Consider the following 21,825-nt stretch of genomic DNA (forward strand, 5'->3'; position numbering starts at 1 on the left):
AAAAAGTTTTTTAAAGGATTTTTTTTCAAACAGTCTACTAATTTCAAAGAAAGCCAAATATCCAGCAGCTCCTTACAAGAGCAAGTAAAATCACAAGAATTTAAAGCAGATCAAATATCAACTCCTTGCATGGATACCACCATTAATTCGTTTCAATTTCCTTTTGCTTAATTCTCTACGGAACAGAAGCACGCTCAATCAGATTAAGGCTACTTTAATCGACATCTGCCCCCTTTAATGCAACACCTTACATTTCTTGAGATGAAAGTCCACTCCTACATTTAGTAAAGTCCTAAGCAAGCAAAAACTTGGACCTAAATCACTACCAGTAACAGGACCTGATTGCCTAAGTTATTTAGATGCTAATGGACATTTTAACCATGATTGTGATTTTTTTTTTTTCCTGCTGGAAATCTCTGCTGAGATGGGCTGTACCATTAAGCCCTTGGCACCCACATGTCATCACAACCCATGAGTGCTCTGCAGACCCTGGAACTGCCCCAGCAGCTGTGTGGCAAACTGAGCAAGGACCCCATTTCTTCTGTTTTAAAAGAATGCAAACTGAGACTGAAAAAAAAATAAAAAAATACAAGGTGGTGTTAATGTCACCATTCATAGAACAAACTTTAACCATGAACTGACTCACACCGCTGCTGCACTTTTGGTCTGACATGTGGTCCTCAAGGTGCAGAATGGGACAATAAGAGTGCTTCTGGAGAGAAACTGAAGGACAGCAATATGCACAAGAGAAGGCAGCCTGGATGCTGCTCACTATTCATGGTAATCTAGGCTGGGCCATCTCTTCTCCCAGTATCACAGCAGAGAGAGATAACGAGAGCTTGTTTCCCAGCTCACAACACAACTTCAGCTGTCCAAAGATTGCTTCACCCCTAGTATGCTCCAGGAAAGCAGTATTTGCAACCCAAGATCTAAGGACAAGATGACATGCACGTTTTTTTCCCCTCTTTTTCTCTCTTTTTCTAAGCAAGAAAAATTAGAATACTGATAGAAACCCCCTACAGCCCTTTCAGTCAGAAGATTTCAGGAGATTAGGCCATATCTTTCCAGAGACCAATCATCCAAACTAACACGTAGAGACTTTAACATTTTTTTTTTTAATACATTGCCCAGCATTAGATCAATTAGATTTTGGGAAAACTGGTTCTCCTCATACCTGCTGTCAGCAAATGGTAACTGCAAGGTTCAGCAGTGACATGCATGCACAGCTAGAATTGGTGTAGATCAGGAAGGGTTTGCATTTCTGCAAGTCAGACAACACTGGAGAGCATTATCATTGTGCTGTTACACCCTGTGACTCAGCACAGACTCCAGTACCTCCCTGCACACCCAGGAGAAAGATTTTTCTCTTTCTTTCCAAAGGTTGAGCCCAAAATAAGCAGAGTGTGTTACACAGGAGAAATGGTGCTCTCATCACCCACGGTTGCCTTTAGCTCTGTCATATTAGACATAAACATGGAAGATCCCTCTCTTCCATGGCATCCCCTTGGTGATGCCATCCAAAGCAAAGCCCCAAGTTCCTGTGCAAAAGCAGAAATGATGCCCAGCAAGGCACCACTGAGTTACCGTTAAACCATATTCCAAAGTTTACCTTAGTTCCTTGAAGGGGTCTGCCCTGACATTGGGAGTTTCTATAGATTTAGGGAACACTGTGCCTTCTGCTCCTGAAATCACAAAACAAAACAGAAGACAAATTGTAAACATTATAAGCTGTTATCAGGGGAGTGATTGTCAAATCATACCTAGGTGCAATTTTAACCTGACCCCATTTCCCCATTGCCTGACCCCATTTCTCTCTCACACACACCCCTTCTGTCCCCAAGAAAAGCTAAATCCTTATCATCTGAAGTCGGTTGTCTCAATTACAATTGGGAATTTGCCTGTAAGCTGCACTTTAGACTGTAAAATTTGTGTCCTGAATATGGGAAGTGTTTGCTGACCCAGCTGATGCAGGGAGCATGGAACAGATACCTCCTTAATAACCAATGCAGCTACATCTCTCACTAATGAACCTGGATGCATGTCATGAAATTATTTCTTTTGCTGGGCTCTGAGAGATTCTCAAAGGAAAACCAAATTTTGGCTCAATTACTACAAGCATCTCTCAGGTCAGGCTGTGCTTTTGTCATTTCTGCATCAGGTCCATGAACGAGCCATGCTGTGTCTCTTTAGAAAAAATGTGCTCTCCAAATTTCAGTTCTAAGCCAAAGACAGCTCATAAAATAAACCTTTCCACTGTCTAATTGTTCTAATTTTAAAATATGCATCTAATCGGAATTGTTCCTTCTGCTAAATGTTCTTATGTCACTGCATGCCAACCAATGGGCACTGCATGAACACAGATCTTCACCTTTCTTTTCTAGGTATTTACAGATGATGACCCAACCACCTCAGCTTTTTCTTCAGTTCTCCAAAATGTTAGGGCTTTCTATTCTGTGAACACGAATCATTCATGTTTTCCAGAATTTCTATTGCTCTTTTCTGAACCCATTCCCCTTCAAAAACATTCTGAGACCTCAGCACTGGACACAGCTGTCCCCAGGGGGTGTCACTAATACTCCATGCTGCATTATGCCACTTATTGTTCTCATTGAAACATTCAGTGCTACCACATCTATGAATGATATTGTCTTACCCATGGCAATGAACAAGAAATTCATGTTCCTGTTGTCTAGAACATAGTTGCCTACCCAGGGAACAAATTTGACCTACATTCCTACATCCAGACCTGCAGCCTTACATGCATTTGCACTGTGACCAACTAGCTGTTCATTATCTGTGCTCCTCACAGCAATTTCAGTGTCTGCACGCAAACTGTACCAATGGCATTTTTTAATGTCCTTATTTTTTTCTTTGATAAAGCTTCCAATGCCAGCTACAGACCCTGCTGGGATCATTTAGATATGTTTGAGATTGTTTTTAATATGTCCTATTAAAATTGTTACCTGTGAGCACATTGGAAGACGATGCAAAATGTGAACACAACACCTTTTTGTAACTACTGTTATAAGGGAGAAACACTCATGGCTTTGATGCGAGTACACTGTCTTTGCACTGAAATAGATTAATGAAGCCATCCCATTGAGTTAACAGAAAAAAAAGGAATGAAAATAATCACTCTCAACGTCTATAAAACAAAAAACAACAACTTTTTAACCTAGAGAAAAACAAAATCTCAAAGATGACAAAAGCAGTCTGAAGTCTGAAGCTTTATACTTGAGAATCGAAATTGATTCCATGGCCCAATACAGATATTTAGCTCTTAAGTTAACTATAAGCCTTCATCGTTACAAGTTGTCAGAAGCAGCTGCAGCTTGCCAACCATGAAGGTTATTATTATCTAATCTGTCCTCTCTCAACAGTTTCCAAACAATTTAAGACTCTGCTTATCCACACAATTGCCTTGGTTATTAGCTTTCCAGTGAAACTTATCAAAAGATGTAGCCTGCACGTATTGCATAATAAAATAATGATTTTTGAGGTGAGGAAGATGAGAAAGTGCTCTGGGTGAGGTACAGGGAGATATTCTTCCACTCTCCCCACTCGCATTGCTCAACAGGTGACTTTGTTTATGCCAGTAATTTTCATTCATTTTTACACACTAAGTGTGAGATCTGCAAGTAAGCAGAATACCTGCAGGAAAAGGAGAACTGGCATACTTCTAATGACCTGGAATATTCCAGTCTTTCATTATCTCTTTGAACATAGAAAGCAACTCTGGAAACTAAGCCAGTGGAGACTCCAATGCAGACTGAAAATAAAAAAGGCTGCCCCTCCTTTCACCCATCCCCTGGTTTTCCTTTCCCTTCACACAGACCTTAAACCCTCTGCTTCTGTGTTTATCATTCCCAAATCTGTAGAAGAGTCCTCTATGCACTGGGAACAGAAACGAGACTTCCAAACCTTTCTGCTTCACTCCTTCAATACGAATTAGAAATGTATGCCACCTGCCTTGACAGCATCAATTCTTATTATTCCCTCTTAAGCACGGGAGATCTCCCACAGGGCTGCCTGTCCCTGTCACCATGTAGGACAGCAGCCACAAGGGATGCTGAGGAGCCAGGGCTACACCATCGCTCCCTCGGCTCTGGCTGTCATCAGCTGAGGGTCTCTGAGGGCCGGCTGTCATCCAGCCACTGAAGAGACACCGGTAAACGTTTCTCACCTCTCTTTTTCAACCTCATAATGATTTTACCTGTCCACAGTTCTCTACAAGGAGGCCCACAGTTGGACTAAATGCTCTGGAGAAGGCCATCCTTTGCTTCACCTTGCTGCCTGATGATTTCACTGGATGTTCATTCTGCCCTGGACTGTGAGAAATAGTAAATAACCATTCTCCATTCTTTTCTCTGCTACCTGAAATATTATATATTTGGAAATGTGCCCAATTCCACCACTTTTTTCTTTTCCACGAAAAGCCTTGGTCTCTGCCTAGGGGATCGGCAGCTCCCCCTGTGCCTCCATACGGCAATAAACTTTTGGAAAAATTCAACTACACTGGACATTTGTGCCAAAGTCTGGCTCTCAACCGCTATAGAAGTCCCCAGCCAGGCAGTGACAGCATCAGTGTTGGACTGTGTTGAAAGTGAAATCTTTAGGCTGGAGGAAGTGACCTCATTTAAAATTTTTACTAAAGGCCTTGGCACTAAAGGAAGGAAAGTTTGAGGGAAATATGCTGTTGACACGGAATTAGGCTGTCCTGGCTCTGCAGAGGACTGGGCTGTCATGGTGAAATGAATGAGTAGCCTTAGGGAGTAGAAGAGAGAGGGTGAAACTTAAAAATAGGAATCTAAGGTCATGTGCTTAGAGAGAAATGAGGATTTCTGCTCCACGCTGGATGCTCCCTGAATGGGAACGTCCCATAAAAAGGCCATGGGCTACTCATGATTCATAGCAGTAGGACAGGGCCAAATGAAAGGCAAGCATGTCATTAAGCTGAATGAGAAGAGGCAAGACTAACAGAAACATGGGAACAAGAAAAAACTGGCATTATTTTAAGAATAACCAGTGAATCCTTGAATTTAATTTAATGTAGCCTCCAGCTCATCCTCACTTGAGGATCGTGTGCAGAGAGAAAACACTGATTGCAGGAACTGAAAAAGCCTGCCCTACAAAAGAAGGCTAGAAAGACTAGGTTTTTTAGTATTGCAGCACGATGGTGAAGGAAGGATATGAATGCTGTGTATAAACACATTAGGAGGATAAATAACACAAAGGAAAAAGAACTACTGGCTATAGGCCAAAGTTGGCATGACAGCAAATAGCAGTAAATCGGTTCCAAATACATTTAGGAAGAAAAAAACAGGTTTTTTCTTTCTTCTTCTTCTCCCCTTTTTTTTTTTGGGGGGGGGGGCAACAGAGGAGTGAAAACAGGAACAACTTTTCTCTTACAGTGGGTGGGACAGACAACCTAACAGACTCGACAAACTCATGACTACAAGGTGTGGGAATAGGATTTGCAAGACCAGAAGGTGCTTTGCCATCTTGCATTCCCACAGGCTTATTTTCATTACTACCTAACCTAGGAATGCTGGGTTTTGGCAAACAGTACTAATGCACAGCTCCAACAATGGAAGACTTAGCTGCTGCAATCTCCCTTCTCAAGCAAGGATACTCTATCCGTCTTCTCCTTTTGCAAAACATAAAACAAAAGTAAATTAAATTTACTATTGTGTAACACAGCTTCTGCTTCCTGAATTATCCTTTATTAAAACATTTGCTATCCAACATGAAAAATGCATAGTATAAAATTTCCATTTCATTGCCAAGTATTGAAAATATTTTTTGCCTTCCGAGACTTGCTGCTGCTAAGGGCAGCTCAACTGCAAACAGCCAAAGACATTTAGAAGAAAACAATCATATAATTTGTACTTAAACATACTGTATCATACATCCCTAGGCAATAAACTATTCCTTCTCACAGTTATATCAGAGTGACTCCTATTAAAAGCCATACCTGCTTGATTCCCTCTTCTGACACTCTCTAATTTACCACCAATAAATGTTCATAAACAGTTTGACTGAAAAATCCATACAGCCATTTCAGCTTTATTTTAAGTTCCATTTAATGTTCCTCAAAAATGATTTCATCAATGTGTTTCCATTAGCTGGTTCTCTGCCCAATAACTTAATTCCACACAATCAGTCAGGAACTTATAAAGCATATGACAGCATCTACCTAAAATGTTCTGAATCACCATGAAGATTCATTCAGTGAATGCTTTCCCCCCCCCCATGCATAAAGTGAAGGGGAACTTCATGTGAGAACAAAAAACAAGAACCTTAAGCAAGGAAACATTCAGTATTCAATCTCAGTGATTATTTTTGTTTTTCTTTTTTTCTTTCCTTCTTTCCTTCCCTCTTTCTTTCTTTCATTCGCTCCTACTGTCTTTCTTTCTTTCTTTCTTTCTTTCTGTCTTTCTTTTTTTTCTCTTTTGGAATTGAAACAAGGAGCACAGGAGAACAGGTCTGCCAAATAAGACCTAGCAATTCTTTGGTACTTCAGGTATCTTAGAAGCCAACTGCCACATCCAGGACATAAGCCTGGTTGAGGTTTGCAAGTGAGTTGCTGGAGTTACAACCACCTTCTGGATCTCCTCTTGCCTCTCTCTCCCTTGCTCTTTGCACTTTTGGCAATCACCTTGCTTTATAACGTGAATCCAAAACACAGCATGAAATCAGGCTGTTTTTTTATCAAGTTTTAGATTGAAACAAAGCAGAAGCATCGTGTTCAGTATCTCTATGTTGGTCTGCCAGTCTCCTGTTGAAGAGGGTCTTCTAAATGTTAGCTCTCTTCATCCCTATTTGGAATTGGCCAATCAATCTCCTGAGCTCTGTGACAAAAGCCTGGCAGATTACAAACACACCACCAAGGCAAAGGTTCTGTAGTGTGACCTCAGCAATGGCTGGATGCCAATAACTCTGTAGGAGAGAGAGAGAGATTACAGAAGCCCCAAGAAAGATGCAAAATCTCAACTGGAACATGCAACTTTCTTAACCAGCAACAGATCCAGCAAGACGAAAGAGGGAATCAACAGTTCAACACTCCTAACTGCTTCCTGTTTTTCCTGTGCCCTGCAAAAGCATCTGAGCTGCGTGACTCTGTCCTGGCACCATCCCTAGAGCAAAGGCAAGGGCCCATCCTGCTCCCCTGAGACACAACTGGGCTCCAGTCCCTGTGACAAGATCCTGATCACATACTGCTCCCTCTGCACAAAACTGTTGCTCCAGACTTCCACTGCTGTCAGCTGGAACAGGGAGAAGAGCTGAGACACAGCACAACAACAGGTATTTTTGGACTTGTGATTGGTGCTCCTGCTATCAAGGGTAGGTGGCAATCAGCTGAACAGCACTTGGGGTGAACAGAACACAGAGGGAGAAAAATCAGGTTTCCACTCAAGTGGAAATGTACTTGGCTAGCTATTTCCCACTTTCCTATTTTACTTTTTCTACACAACAGATTATTTTCCCAGTTTGTGCATTCTTTAAATAACAATGCCCCATCCACAGTACATTTTTAGAGTTGTTTTATAATGAAATTTTTAGAGCTGCTTTATAATGAAATTGGGATCTCAGAGCCATGTGCCAGACTTGGTGATTAGTTTGGCTTAAGTGTATCTTCTCTTTAGAACACTGCCTTAACATAGCACTGTGCAAATGAGGGGAGAAGGAAAAGGATTTGCTTTGATTTTTTTTTCTAGCTAAGGTCAATAGACAATGTATAGTGTGCTGATGATCACCAGAAACTACTTCTATTTCCACAGTTATTGATCAGGACACATTCAGCAATTTGTACATGAAAATACTCATCTGATGAGGTTCTGTCCTCTGCAGATCTCATTGGGATAATATGTGACAGTCTCAGAAAGGTGTCTGGGCAAACACGTATCCAGGAAGTAAATCCAATCCAATACAGGCAGAAATGATTTGCGCCCACTTCTTTTAATTCCTAGCTTTAAAAGCCTTATTCATCTCTAATTTACGTTTTTAAATGGATGAACATAGTAATTGCTGTTGCTCCCCTTGAATCCCATCAAATCTGAAATCAATGAGGTCTATTTCAGGGCCCAACAATAATGGAATGGCTAGGTTAACCCACTGCGCTGAACAAAAGCCATAAAGCTTCGTTCATATTTCTTTCCACTACTGGATAAAAATGGTTGATTGCAATGGTCTGTCTGCATACCTTTGTGCCAAAGTGTTGAGGAGTTGTCCAAGGACAGTCTATGTAATGAGTCGTGTACACTATCCACAGAGGTGTTTTTAATAAAGATGCAACACAAATTATTTAGAATCTGATAGCAAATATATTTTCTGTCTTTCACTATCTGTATCTAAGAATATCCCAGAGCTTTGAGATTTGGACTTGGCACCAGATATACACATGGGGAATGAGTCAACCCTTAAGCACTGGGTCAGGCCAGAAGGGAACTCCTTGTGCCTCCAACACCAATAGCATCACGGGATGGAGGAGAAGCAGTTCTCTGACTCATAGTACTGAGAAATACATGGATCCTGCTTTTAAGCTAGGCAACGTGCAAACAATAGGATGAGCTGCAAGATCTCAAATGAGCACACAGGTCTTTACTGATGTGTGTGACTGTAGACACGCGTTGAACTTGCAGCTTAGCTTCAGTGGTTGAATCCCTGACAAACATAAAGGGAGTAACAGAAAAGAACAGGAGGGCTTGTATCCAAACTGAGAAAAGACATACGAAGAAAAGTTGCTACAACCTATGCTGACCTCTGGATATTTCTGTCTCATCTAGTTTTGGGATCCTTCAATACTTTTTCTGCAGGTCAACAACAGCAAAGTCATCACTGAACTCCTTTGAAGCTGTTCTTGGCATTCTTGTGTAAATTTGCAAAGAAACTCAGAGAGCACCTGAAGTGGGAATACCCAGTGGAAATTTATCAAGGAGAATGTTCTTTTGGCTTCAGACAGATCAGGTTGTGAAGGCTAGAGAAAGCACTCAGGAAAATAAAACATAAATCTGCCACACTTTTAAATTTGATTTTGGTGTTTGGTGAGTGTGCAGTATGTTTCTTTCATAATCCTTGTGACATTTAATCAATATTAATCTGATGGTGGATGATTCTTCTTCTTCCTTAAACAGGATTAAGGAAACACAATCTGAAAACACGTTTCAGCCTGGACTAGAAGCCTATACACTTTACATAAATGCTATCCTTTTTGTCTGGAATGTACTTTGAAGCAAAAGCAAACAGAAGAAAAAAAACAACGTATTGCTATTTCTTCCTCCCGACACACATTGTTCTCCCCAACAAAAGACAAGTTTACAATCTGGATAAGTGGTTTTTGAAAAAGAAGGGCAGTGTTATTTGAATTCACTGTTGAAAAGAATAGACAACAGTGCCTAAATAGACCTATTGCCCTGAAGGCAGCACAGCGATCAGAAGCATTCAGTCGAGACCAGCGCGCTTGTTCAAGCTCTGGTCATTCTAATTTCTTGCCTAATATAATAAGAGACTTTTTTTCCACCCCAAACTCTGGGGAAAAAGCAATCCAGTTCAACCACATCCACTTTTTTTTTTTTTTAAATGTATATTTCTGAATTGATACTCTGTTACTGCTGATTGCAGATTAAATCGCTTTTTCATGCCTGTTAGTTTGATCTGGCAATAGCATAATTCCTAACTGAGACCAAAAAATAATTTCCTTGTAGCTTTAATCGCTGACAGGAAACATTTTTTCCCCCGCTCCTCACTTTTGCTAAACATGACTTTTTTCCAGCACCACAGCTATGCAACGAGAGCAGAGAGATGGGATGAGACTCCACTGCCATGAATGAAGGCTGCAGAAGTGGAGGCTGCTTCCAGCCATGCCTGTGCCAGTGCTCAAATCTTTTATCTGCATTTGTCAGCACCTTTCCCCAGTTTTCTCATTCCATTCTCTGTTCCTTTTCTGCAGGACCAATGACTACATGACAGCTTGGCAATTGCCCCAGGAGCGTATTAGTACTACTGCTTAATTACCTATAGAGAGTGAACAGCCAATGTTCATAACTGCTTCCTGAAGAAGTTCAAGCATCTTCAGCAAAAGGTCAAATGCCTGTCCAAGCCTCGTGAGCAGCACAGCTAACATGGTCATGGCACACTTGTTTCTCCTGCCAGGAGCACAGAAGGGAGCTTAGAGCAACTGCTGCGTCCAGGTGTCTCTGAAGCAGCCTGAGCGAGCAGGAGCTCATTTGCAACTGGAGGAACTGGGAAAGGCATCTGACACAGCACTGATGGTCCAATGTTTGCTTCCAGAAGCACAGCACGGAGCCACAGCAGTGCTTCGGCTGCACCGAGCCCTCACGGAGTCAGCTGCAAGATGCAACTTTTCTGCTGCTTTTGCACAGGAAACAGATTGCAGTAAAAAAATACTTATATCTGCTACAAATGAGTACTGTAGCAACATTTCTCCCTTGAAGGAACTACCTACAGACCTATAGAAAGGGTACATTTTATCAAGAAAATGCAGAAAACCCAGACACAAAGATTGAAGCTTGCCATCTATCTCCAGGCATGGAGTTGCAGCAGACACACTGCTGAGGCCAGAAAGCTCTGTTTCCTCTTTGGCTCTGCTCAGATTTCAACACTTGGCTACAACAGTTACTCAGTCTGCCATAAACAAATCAGCAAAATACCATTTTGAAATCATAATGGCTGCTGTAAAGGGCAACTGTGCATGTTCTGACCCATAAATAATCGCTTTGCAAGAAGGGTGCAGGAAGCAAAAATGGGTGGTAAGTTGTTATATTTCTAGCTTACACCACACTCTAAAATGACTGGAACCAGTCAAATGGCTTTGCAGATTATTTTCATGAAATACAACTACTCTTGAACTCATTAGAGTTACTCTGCTGTAAATATTGCAGCAAACATAAGCTAGAAAGAATATGCCACAAAGCTACAAAAATTGTAATATTGAGGAAATGCGAACAGAGTTCTCTAACCAGGCTGGTATTGCAACAGCAGTTCTGCAGGATTTCTCTTTTCCTCCCTTCAAGCTAATTCAAGGCTTTCTATAGATGTTTGTGTACGTGAAGCTTTTGAGACAGCTGGGCAAGTTTGCACAGACAAATCAGTTCACCACACTCATATTAAGCGCCGTTTTTCTCCCATTTAAAGCAAAAATGCTGCAAATGCTTTTTTAAAAAATCCTTCCATGAGTACTAAAACTCAGTGCTTATGAATAAAAGGTGCAGCTACTGGTTGGTTACTTGAAGGGAGGGCATGAAAAGTGTTGGCAAGGTCTATGGTTCCAACATCAAAGGCATCTTGTAGCCAGCCATGGTACTGGAGAGGGCTGCAATGTGTGGGGCGGGTGGGTCACATATCTGTGGAGGAGCTCCTGCTGTACTTACACTGGAGGATGAAGGGTACCCTACTCAAGTTAGGGTTTTCCACATAACCAAATTGTTATTATTGCATGATTTTACAAGAAAAAATATACTGAGAATCACATTTACCAAGCACCCAGGGTTGGAATCATTCGGGGAGCAATCCATGCCTTCATCAGTTGGAGGTAAGGGATTTTGTGGTTTTGTGATTCCTCCTATCCTTATCATAAGGAAGAAAGATAATCTTAAGAATGGTTAAAAAGTGTGGTTGATGTGTAACAAGGCAGCCTGCAGGAAGACATCTTTGCTGTTTTTAGCTCAGCTCATTGCAATGCATGTGGATTCCCTACGAAGCTTAGACCAAAAAAAAAAAAGAAAAAGAAAAAAAAAGGCTTATAAATCCATCATAAATATTAAACACCAGAGTATACTGGCAAGTTTCCCTGAAAACAAACTTCAAGAAATAATCTCCAAAAAAGATGTCGTGGCCCTTGGGAGAACCGACACTGGCATGCCATCAGATGTTGTCTCATAAGGCTAAATTAAGCATCTGACCAGATTTTAATTTCTGTAAAAACTTGAGCTAATTTAAATTGCTTTAGATTTAATTAAAAATGCTTTTGTATAGAGATAATAATGTAACCCTGTTAATTAGTATCAAGTGGCATCTAGAGGGCATATTTAAAAACTAATCTGGAGAATAAATAGAGCTAATTAACAGTCAGAATAATGCTTTATGATTGTCCTTTGTTTATAAATGCAGTAATATTCAACATGCTTATTAAATAAAATTAGTAATTAATAAATATTAAAGCTAATTTTAATGCTCTTTGGTTAAAGGAGAATTTCTTCTGAACCATTTTTCAATCCGTTTGAACGTGTTTCAATTCTTATGGGGGGAGGAGCCGGGAAGGAGAATCGCTGTATGACAAACCACATAGAAATTCAATTAGAAGCAGCTCATTCATCTCCCATAATGCAGACCGTATGGGTTTATGAGCCCACAGGGGATACTGACTAAGGCATGAGTTTGTGTCTACTTGTTCCTTGCCAAAGCAGGCACCACCAGGGCTGTCCCAGGGGAAGAGTGGCGGCAGAATCTGCTTTCAAGATCTCAACACTGCAAAAGCAAACAAGTAGTTGTGGTTCAGAGGGATGAGGACTGCTCCGAGTTCTACTGTAGTATCATTTAAAAATGATGACGTGCTCAAATTCTGCAGGATGGAGGACTGTAAAAGCAGGCGGTGCTAGAAGTGATGATGCGTTGCCATCCTCTCCCCTGACAAGAGTGGAGGTGACGGCTGGGCAATCGCATGCACCCATAGGTAAGCTTAGAATAAAAAGGGCAGGCCAGATTTGGCAGAAGATTCAGTTTCCACATGGCTTTTTACAGGCAATCATGAGCTCCTTCTGAGTCAGCTGGGCCAAGGCAGCTGCTGGGCTTTGAGCAGAGCAATGGGAACTTGTGCTGGTTCTGGAAGACCTTGTCTACAGATGTCATCAGAGCTGGCCATGGCTGTAGGGCTCAGAGATGTCCCTGTCCTCAAACAGAAGTTCCCGTTATCTTTCAGTCTCACCTATGATGGCAAATTTGAAGGGATCCACTAAACCAAATACAAGCACTGAAGTAGTCCCACCTGCATCATGCACACAAAGAGAATCAGCTCTTTCTGTATTGTTTAGTGGTTAAAAATCAGAAATAACACCTTCCTGCCTGCCCCTTCCCCCAAAAAACCAAACAACAACAACAAGCAACAAATCCCAAACAGAAATAAAAGGCACTTTCATTTGGTTATTTGCATCCACATAGTGCAATTTTTGAAGCCTCATCAAATGCAACATATGTCCTACTTGTATCTGCTTGTTATCCAAAATGCTGTATATTCCTCCCTTTTTCGATGCCTTGCTAATGATGAAAAACCCTTTAGCTACTCTGTGCAGAGTCCATTTCAAAAAAACAAAGCTTCTCTTCTGTCATGTCAAGGCTTCAGCATTACTTTGTAGAACAAACTTTCAGAATCCACTTTGAAGAGCACACAAAGAAAACAGTAATTATTGTTAACAAGATTAAAAGCTAGCCACAGGTCCAACAACTGATGCTCTAACCTCTGCAAGATGACTTTCATGCCAGATTGCAGACACACGCTTCCCTCTGTAACAAGTACGTGTTCAGCCATAACAAGAGCAAGTCGAGATTATTTACATAGTGTAGATAGGTGTCAGCAGACATGTACCAGCAGCACCTGAGATCCCAAACACCAGAGAAATGATCAAAGGAACTTGTCTGTGTAGTACAAGTTGGACTAGCCTCAAGTGCAGACAAAAGCACTGGAAGAAATATGAACATATGGTATAACACTTCCCAGCATGGCAAACAGCCATGGCAACCACTTTTGGAGATATAATTAGATTGGGGAAGCAAAGCTGGAGAAAAACAAAGCCAAGCATGAACTCTGAAAGCATTTCAGCTCAAGGTCGTTGAAATATTTGCCATGTAACATCATCTGTGATAGCTTTCTACCTTTTCTTTTCTGATTGCTCTGCAATGCCAAATAAACCCTGAGAAACACAGTTGAAAATAATAAAAATGAAAGTGTACTACAGCGGTTAGTAATACTTCTGATGCTGTTTATTCTGGAGACTAAAACAAGGCAGGAACTCAAAATAGCTATCAAAAATAATTGCTGGTTTCTCCAGAGCAGAAAGCAAATAAAAGCAATGTTTTTACAAGTACGTAATCTGGAAAGGAGTACTTGTGACTTGTAAACAAAAGTTTCTGTATTTTTTCAAAGAATCAATGACATTAATCTTTCTCATTTAAGATCGTTGCTCTTTGAATTCATCTGCCCTGCACAAAGGCTGCATGATTTGGGAGTTCAGAAGGGCGCCGTGTATTATAAGGGGATTTGTGTACACGTGGATTGTGACAAACACTCCCCAGCTCTGAAACACCGCATTAATTTGGAATGGTCCTTTTCAAAGTTTTCTCCTGAAAAAGATGCTGCAAATTTTTTCAGCCTTTATCCCACAAAGCTCAGCTAACTTTGGTATACCTAATGACTAAACCGGCCCACTGTGTACCAACAGTGACTTGCAATCTGAAAGAGCTACAACTGCCCTTTCTAGAAACAGGAAACCATCTGGAACAGCACCATATCAAACAGCGAAAAAATAAGCGTTGGATATGAAATCTCATTCATGATGCCCAGACTCTGCAGCCCTCATTTTAAGCTCCTTTCTATATACATAGGGTTCAGTGCAGGGGAATTGGACTAGGTGATCCTCAAAAGGCCCTCCCAACTCAAATGAGTCTCTGGTTAACTATCAATACACCATCTAATACGGAGTAAATAACAATAATTAAAAATACTACATATCATTCTAAGCTCCTTCATTGATCCTTCTGTTTTCAGGAACTTACTAGAGAAGTAAGGAGGCTGTAGCACTGACAACACAGGTTTCTCCTCCCATGCAGGGGACATTTAAGCATATCCCTGAGCATAGCTGGAGATGGCTCAGAGATGAGCAACATGGTCTTACATCTGGGTAAGAAAAGCTTAAGCAATATAAAGGCCAGCAAAGTATTCAGAGAATGCATACAGGATCTTAATTCATATTGACTTTTCCGCTGCAGGTCTCCTCCTCAGTGTTTGCTTTAGGATGAAGGAGAAGCTGCTGATGAGCGGGAGATTACAAATACAAAACATTCCCTCTTCACAGAGATATTGGTTGCAGCCATGGAAGCATTGGTACAGTGAACCCACACTGTCCCAGACCCAAGAGATTAAGTCATCTACTTTCCAAAGCTGGTCTTAAAGTTGTTTTACTGGTTCCAAAAGGCGAACTAATATGTTGTGCAAGTTAAGAAACTCCTCAGATAGAAACTCCTAACCATTATGTGTCTGGGAAAGATTCAAAGCAATAAAGACAGTGAACAGCTTGTATCCAATAGAAACCTTCCACAAGCGTGAAGGAAAGTCAGGCAAAACTATTCCAAAATTTGAAGAGGTATATATTAAAAAAGTGATTTAGTGAGTAATCTCTTACCTAAAACTCTCAATCTCTCTGCTCCGACTACCACTTCGTTGTCATCCGCAGAAAACAGCAATTTTCCAGAGAGGGTTTTCACCTCAAATTTTTGGCTGTGTGCTTCCACTGCTTGGGGGCCTAGAGAGAAGAGACTTAGTATAAGCTTTGAGTGAAAGTGGAAGAAAAGCACTTAGCAGTCCCCATACATTTAATAACCCCATTTGCTGAGATGACTCTAATAGCTCTGCAGACACAACCTGCATCCGATACAACAAGCAGCAACGCCTGTGCTTTACAGAGGGTGACCACTCCATAGGAAAGGGCATCCAAATAACCTTCAACTATTTCTACTTATGATGTTATTTAATGTTTATGTATGTCCTTAAATTGCCATTAAGCTTGGCATAGCTGGGACATTTCTACCAAAGACAGAACCACAAATAACAGTGATTGCACCCAGCTACACTTGGAGAGCAGTGGTTCACCTCACTTGGATCGGTGCTGCACTGTAGCAGATTCTCACTTTTGTGCCTGCTAAATACGATACTGCTGTCATGCATAGTCCAATGGAAAAAGCAAGCACAACACAAACCAGAAAAAAACAGCAGCCAGAAGCAACACTACAAGAGTGCTTTGCTTCAAAGCTGCTGTTTAAGCTTAGTCCCACCCCTCCAGGATGGTCAACCCTGGGACCATTGCCCTCCTGACCCTGCAGAAGAACGAGCCACGTGTAGGCTGAACAAAGAGCATGGTCTCCCACATCTCAGAAAGTTTTTAGACGAGTAAAACTTTCCCTCTGAGCTCTTATTTTAATTTCACTGCTTCTCCTGCAGGCTGCTGCACAGTGCAGTGCTGAGAGCCTCTAGGCAAAGTGTGCCGTTATGGAACCTGATAAACATCAGCTGCCCAAACAGCAATTCTGTGCAGATCTGTAGCTCAAACACTACAAAGAGCAGACTCTCTGGTACCTGACCTCAGCTAAGCTTCACACAAATTGCCATCTTAAAGCCCCACACAGCCCAGAACAAATCCCAGCCTCCCTGCAACGTGCTACTATGCAAGAAAGTGACTGGTCTTAGCTTTACTCCTGCCACCTTCCTGATGAGTCTCATTTCGCCAAAGTGAGTACTTCAAGGCAGTTTCTAACCCCACCTGTACCCAGTATTTGCCTATATTAGCATCACAGCACACAGATTCATATGACTGATTGGACTACAGAAAAGTGAGACCTTTGTATATCTGATTCTGCAGAAACACTTGAAGACCCTGCAGCCATCCTGAGAAAATAAAATACTTTTGAGTTTTAAATTTGATTTATATCTCACTAATTAACTGCCTCCATATCAATGCAGCACATGCTGTGTGGGACCACATCTTCCCTCCACTTGTGAACCAAAGCTATTCCAAGCGCAGAAATGCTCTCAGGGTCCAAGACATCACAACAGGGACATCACACTGACTGCGTCCTTCCAAATTCTCCTGAATTCTCCTGCTTAGGGGAACCTCATTCCCTCTTGTAAGTATATGCAGAACCAACAAACTAAACAAGTTCTGAATGTGAGAATCTGTGAGTTTGGGGTTGAATTTATTCCCTTCCTCCAGGCAATTTTCATGCATGACACTTAAACCACTGCTTTCTGATGTGGCATATTTAATTATTTAATACTGTGACTAGAAGCCAAACTGTTATTTAGGAAATCAAACAACTCAACCTCATGCAGAAACAGCATGTTTATGGATTACTGGCTCTGCCATGCAGCAATACTTCTCCCAGTCCTTAGACAAATCTCAATAAATAAATACCTATCCTATATCATATATACATATTAGTATTTTAAACTCTTTTAACCCAAATTACACATGCGTCCATTCAAAGGCTGCAGTGCACTGGGGACTTATGAAACACCCATTTATCCTTCAAACACACTAATGCTTAGGAGAATCAGTGTTCTTAATCTGAAAGAGGCATAAAAAGCAATAAATTGCTCAGGGTCCAAACCCAGCCACAGTCGATCAGCAGCATTCCCAAGATCTTAGGTAAGCTAAAAGAGTCTCAGGAAAATCCTGCGCCTGCTAGGACAGAGATGTCAGCCTGCATATGTTCTTCTTGACCCCGGAGTTGTACAGCTAACCTTTCTGTCTCTGGATTGGCTTTCAAATGAAAACGATGGTCTGCTTCGTTATCAGACAGCAGCAGCCAGCTGCCTCTCTCTAGCACTGCTTTCATGTCTCTACCTTTGTTTCTACAAAGCAGAGCAAAGTTTCCATTTGTTCTTCACTAAGACACCTGGGCTCCCCTCTGGCGAGCTGTGTGAAGCCAGTGCAGCATCCCACAACACACCTGCTTTCATCTCTCCGTAACAACTCCATGCAGCCTTTCCCCCTCCTTACCTGTTACAAGGCGAGTGAGGACTTTTGTCTTCTCATTGAGGATGTTCACTGTAACGTTTCTGGCAGACTGGAAGTATAGTGGGTTGCCCTGGAACGAGACCACAAGAGGAAGCACGTGAGATGGGGACAGCTGCATGGCTAGGGATGGGGTGAGGTACAGGTTCAGCTGCTTTGTGCCCTTGTGTTGATCTGTGCCTGTCTCATCATTGCACAGTACTGATGTAACTCAGAATAGAAATGAGCTTAACCAAATGTGGCAGTCAAAGGTGCCCAGAGACAGGCAAATTTCCTTTCCTGCTGCTTTCCACACTGCACACAAGCATACTGGTGCAAGGGGAGTTTGCTGAGACTCCTTATATTTGTGTTAGTTCCTGATCGTGGAATCATGGAATCATTACGGTCGTAAAAGACCTCTAAGATCCTCTAGTCCAACTGTCCACCCACCAATATTGCTCACTAATCCATGACCCTAAGCACCAAATCTCCCTGCTTTTCCATGCTTCTGTTTATTGTCCAAGATAAAGCCACAGTCCACACCTCTGTTTGGCTCAGAAAACATCCCAAAGACTACCCATGTTTTAGGGATAGTCAGCTTTATTGCCAATATGTGCCACCCAGCTTTCTATCTTAAGATGTGCAGGTGATGCTGGACCTGACATGAAGTTTGTGGTATTTTGGGAGGCTGATTACAGCAGTGCATTTCAGAGTCAAACCTGCAATATTGCACATAGCCTCAGATGACTCCAACACTATGTACATGCATGGACATGTGTTTCTGTGCCCAGGGAGCTGTGAATGAGAAAACCTTGCTAATATGCACAAAGTGCTTTTGATCCCAAAGCAGTTGTGAGCCATCCAGCAATTAGAACCAGGACCATGCAGACTGGGATGCTTCAGACCAGACTCATCCCATCAGGTCTGGAGATGGAATCATAGAAACATTAAGGCTGGAAAAGATCACTAAGATCATCAAATCAACCATCAACTCATCCCCTGTGTGCCCACTAAATGCAATAAGACATGAAGCCTATCCCACTCCTCACTTGACCACACCAATTTCTGCCTATTTTTCACATTTATGCTTTAAATGCACCTCTGGGAAAGGAGCTAGAGCAGCTGTTAACACACTGGAGTCATGCAGCTACCTGGCACCATCCGATTCAGGTACTTCTCCCACAGAGCGAAGCCAAAGGAAACCCACAGTGAAAACCATCTGGCTCCTTCTGTGTGCAAACACATCCAAGACACCTGGGAATCTGTGTTTCCTCCAGGCAGCCCAGTCCTCACGGCTGGATTTTCAAGGGCTATTAGCCACCTAGGGCACTAGCATGGGGTGAGTCCAACCTAAATCAGCCACAAGTCTAATGTGTGAGGTAGAAATTCACTGCCAGCAGTTCTTTGCAATGTCTAAAGCAGGCAGCTGAATAAACTCATTAATCAGCTAAGCCAGAGGATTAGTAGAGGGGGTGCAACAGCAAGAAAAACAGCAAGGAGATGAAAATTCTGTGCCCGTGCACTTCTTACACTGTGCTTTCATCCCAATGTTTCAAAATCTTTTCATTAAGAATGAACATTCAGGACAGGGTGTGTAGGTCAGGCATGTTCTCCTTGCTTCTCAAATTTATAAGGAGTATAATTAATATTTGTATAGATGTTTTCTGGATCACGGCAAAAGAATTAGGCTGTTTGCATATAAAGCTTAATAGGAGCACAGGGATGAACTCTTTGGAATCATGCACCAGAGCTTCAGTTGCTGGGCAAAGAGTTCCCTGCAGCAGTGAAAATAAAACTATAAAACTCACCCCAAACAATGCTGCATGTGCACAAATATTCATGACAATTTCATCAAGGTCATCTGGTCCAACTCCCCTGCAATGAGCAGGGACAAATACGACTAGCAGTGACTGCTAAAGATTTTGCTTTTTTTAATTCACTTTGGGTTCTTCTACCAAGCGCCTGGGAATTAATGCTGATGACTATTATATGGTTAATGGCAGAGTAAAAAAGATGGCTTCACGTGAAGACCTGCTTCCTCTGACATTAATTCTCTGCAGCCCTGACCACAGAACCTAATTTGAACACCACCAGAAATAGCAGTTTACTGCTACGTTTTCATTTTACATGTATAGATGAAAGATATTTTAAAGACAGATAGCTACAACATACATAATCTGGAGTCGCAGATGGGACTGTAATCACTATGAACGCTTCTGTAGCACAGAAAGGTCACGTTTTTGACTTGCACCATTTGACTTTTTTATGGAGTTAAGCAAGTAGACTAAGTGTTTTGAAAAGGCCAGGAAACCTCCTAGGCCAAATTAAGGTAGGAAAAATCATTCAAACCCCGGGACTGGTTAACTTTAAAACTCTGCTACTGATCTGCATAACAAGAGATTCGCTACAGAAGCACTACAATATAGGCCAAGTGTAGCAGAAAAAAGGCTGCCCCAAAGCAGGCTTACAAGATGAGCTAAGAGATGATAATCCATCTAAAGAAGACTTAAAATACATAACCAGAACCTGAAATGTTCATCCTAGCACAGTCATCTCATTCACTGCTTCAGAGCTCAGATTCATCCAGCTTTCTAAAAAACGAAATTTCTCTAAGAGTTATGTTTCTATTGGTCTGCAGAGAAAGACCATTTCAAGTACTTAATGCAATGCCTGCTCTCATTTCCATAATTCTTCTTCCATTAAGAAATGAAAATAGATGAAAAAAAACCCCAAACATTTCCTTTTGCTGAAAATTCTGGAGATTTAGTGTCCATCATCTCCTGTTTACAAAGGTAACGACATGACATATTTTACGTGGTGAACTCTTAAACATTTTCCCACTGCAAGCTTAGTAATGATGCCAGCTTCCTTCAATCACACACACACAAATTAATAGACAAAAGCATTAATTCATTCTTAAAGTGGTTAGAAATCATAACTGAAAAGGGGAAACCTTTAAATTCTCTTAGCATTTCATGTTACTGTGACATGAAGTCATTCTGGTGCACTTCAGCAAATGGAAATCTAGATCAATAAGGCATCACAGAATCATAAAATCATTAAGGTGGGAAAAGACTGCTAAGACCATCTAATCCAACTGTCAACCCAGCACCACCATGCTCACTACCCCATGGCCCTCAGTGCCTGTAAAGGACCAAGAAAACCACATTCTGACTTTCTGGGGCATGCTTAGTATGTGTGTCGAAATCACAGACTTTGCAGATCTAAAGTCAGCATATGAGCATGCAATAAATAGCCATGACTGTATTTATAACACTACAAGTACATGTCACATATACAAGATATGCCACATTTCTGAAGTATAGTGGGCAATAATCCAGGTCAGAATCTTTCTAGATAAATAATATCAAAGAAATTACACATATGTTACTCTTGGACATGATGCAAAGAAAACTGAAATGAACTGAAAACTGGATGTAATGCTCTTTTGAGTTTAGAAAAATAGAAAAAAGAATCTTTTTCTGTTTGTCTATCTGTATGTCTAAAAGCGGTTCCACTCAATTCTTCAGGAAAGCATATTTTTGATAAAATAAATCTAGTATTTCAGATCACACAACAATCCCACATATTTCCCTGCCTGCATGCTATCTGATGTGCTGAGAAATCTCTTTTTCTGTCATTTGCTCTTCACTTCTATCACAAATACTATGCTAAGGTTTCCCTGCCCCTGTCTTAAGCACTGCTCCGAGTCCAGGTGCCTGGATTACAATGCTCTTCATACTTGGATTTGGTTGTTGAAACTGTAATCTCCTTACAATGGCCATCTATGAACTTCACTGCTGTAGCGTTAGCAGAGCTATAGCTCATGTTCAAGTCATCCTGTGGCATTGCACTGAACCATAGTCTTTCATTTAACTGCCTGTGCAACTCGCAAATTGAATTAGCAGTAACTCCTTTCTGACACCATTTTACATTACAGGTTCTTTCAGTGCTCACTTGGATCATTCTGCTGGAGAAACAGAGCTACAGACATTGATGGGAATAGGATACATTCTTTTCTTTCTTCAAGTTTTCTTACTTGCTT

The 21,825-nt window shown here is 41.4% G+C and overlaps 1 protein-coding gene across 2 annotated transcripts in view; it reads right to left on the reverse strand.

Moving 5' to 3' along the window:
• Positions 1-21,825, reverse strand: part of SGCD (sarcoglycan delta) — a 160,642-nt gene that overhangs the window by 60,855 nt on the left and 77,962 nt on the right. For both annotated transcript variants that reach the window (XM_031555711.1, XM_010719032.3), the window contains exons 4-6: positions 17,787-17,874; positions 15,414-15,533; positions 1,610-1,682 (exon numbers count right to left, since the gene is read on the reverse strand). In XM_031555711.1, coding sequence (XP_031411571.1) covers positions 1,610-1,682; positions 15,414-15,533; positions 17,787-17,874 — 281 coding nt within the window. The remainder of the gene's footprint in view (positions 1-1,609; positions 1,683-15,413; positions 15,534-17,786; positions 17,875-21,825) is intronic.

The sequence above is a fragment of the Meleagris gallopavo genome, chromosome 15 (genome assembly GCF_000146605.3).
Source record: "Meleagris gallopavo isolate NT-WF06-2002-E0010 breed Aviagen turkey brand Nicholas breeding stock chromosome 15, Turkey_5.1, whole genome shotgun sequence".
Lineage (NCBI taxonomy): Eukaryota > Metazoa > Chordata > Aves > Galliformes > Phasianidae > Meleagris > Meleagris gallopavo.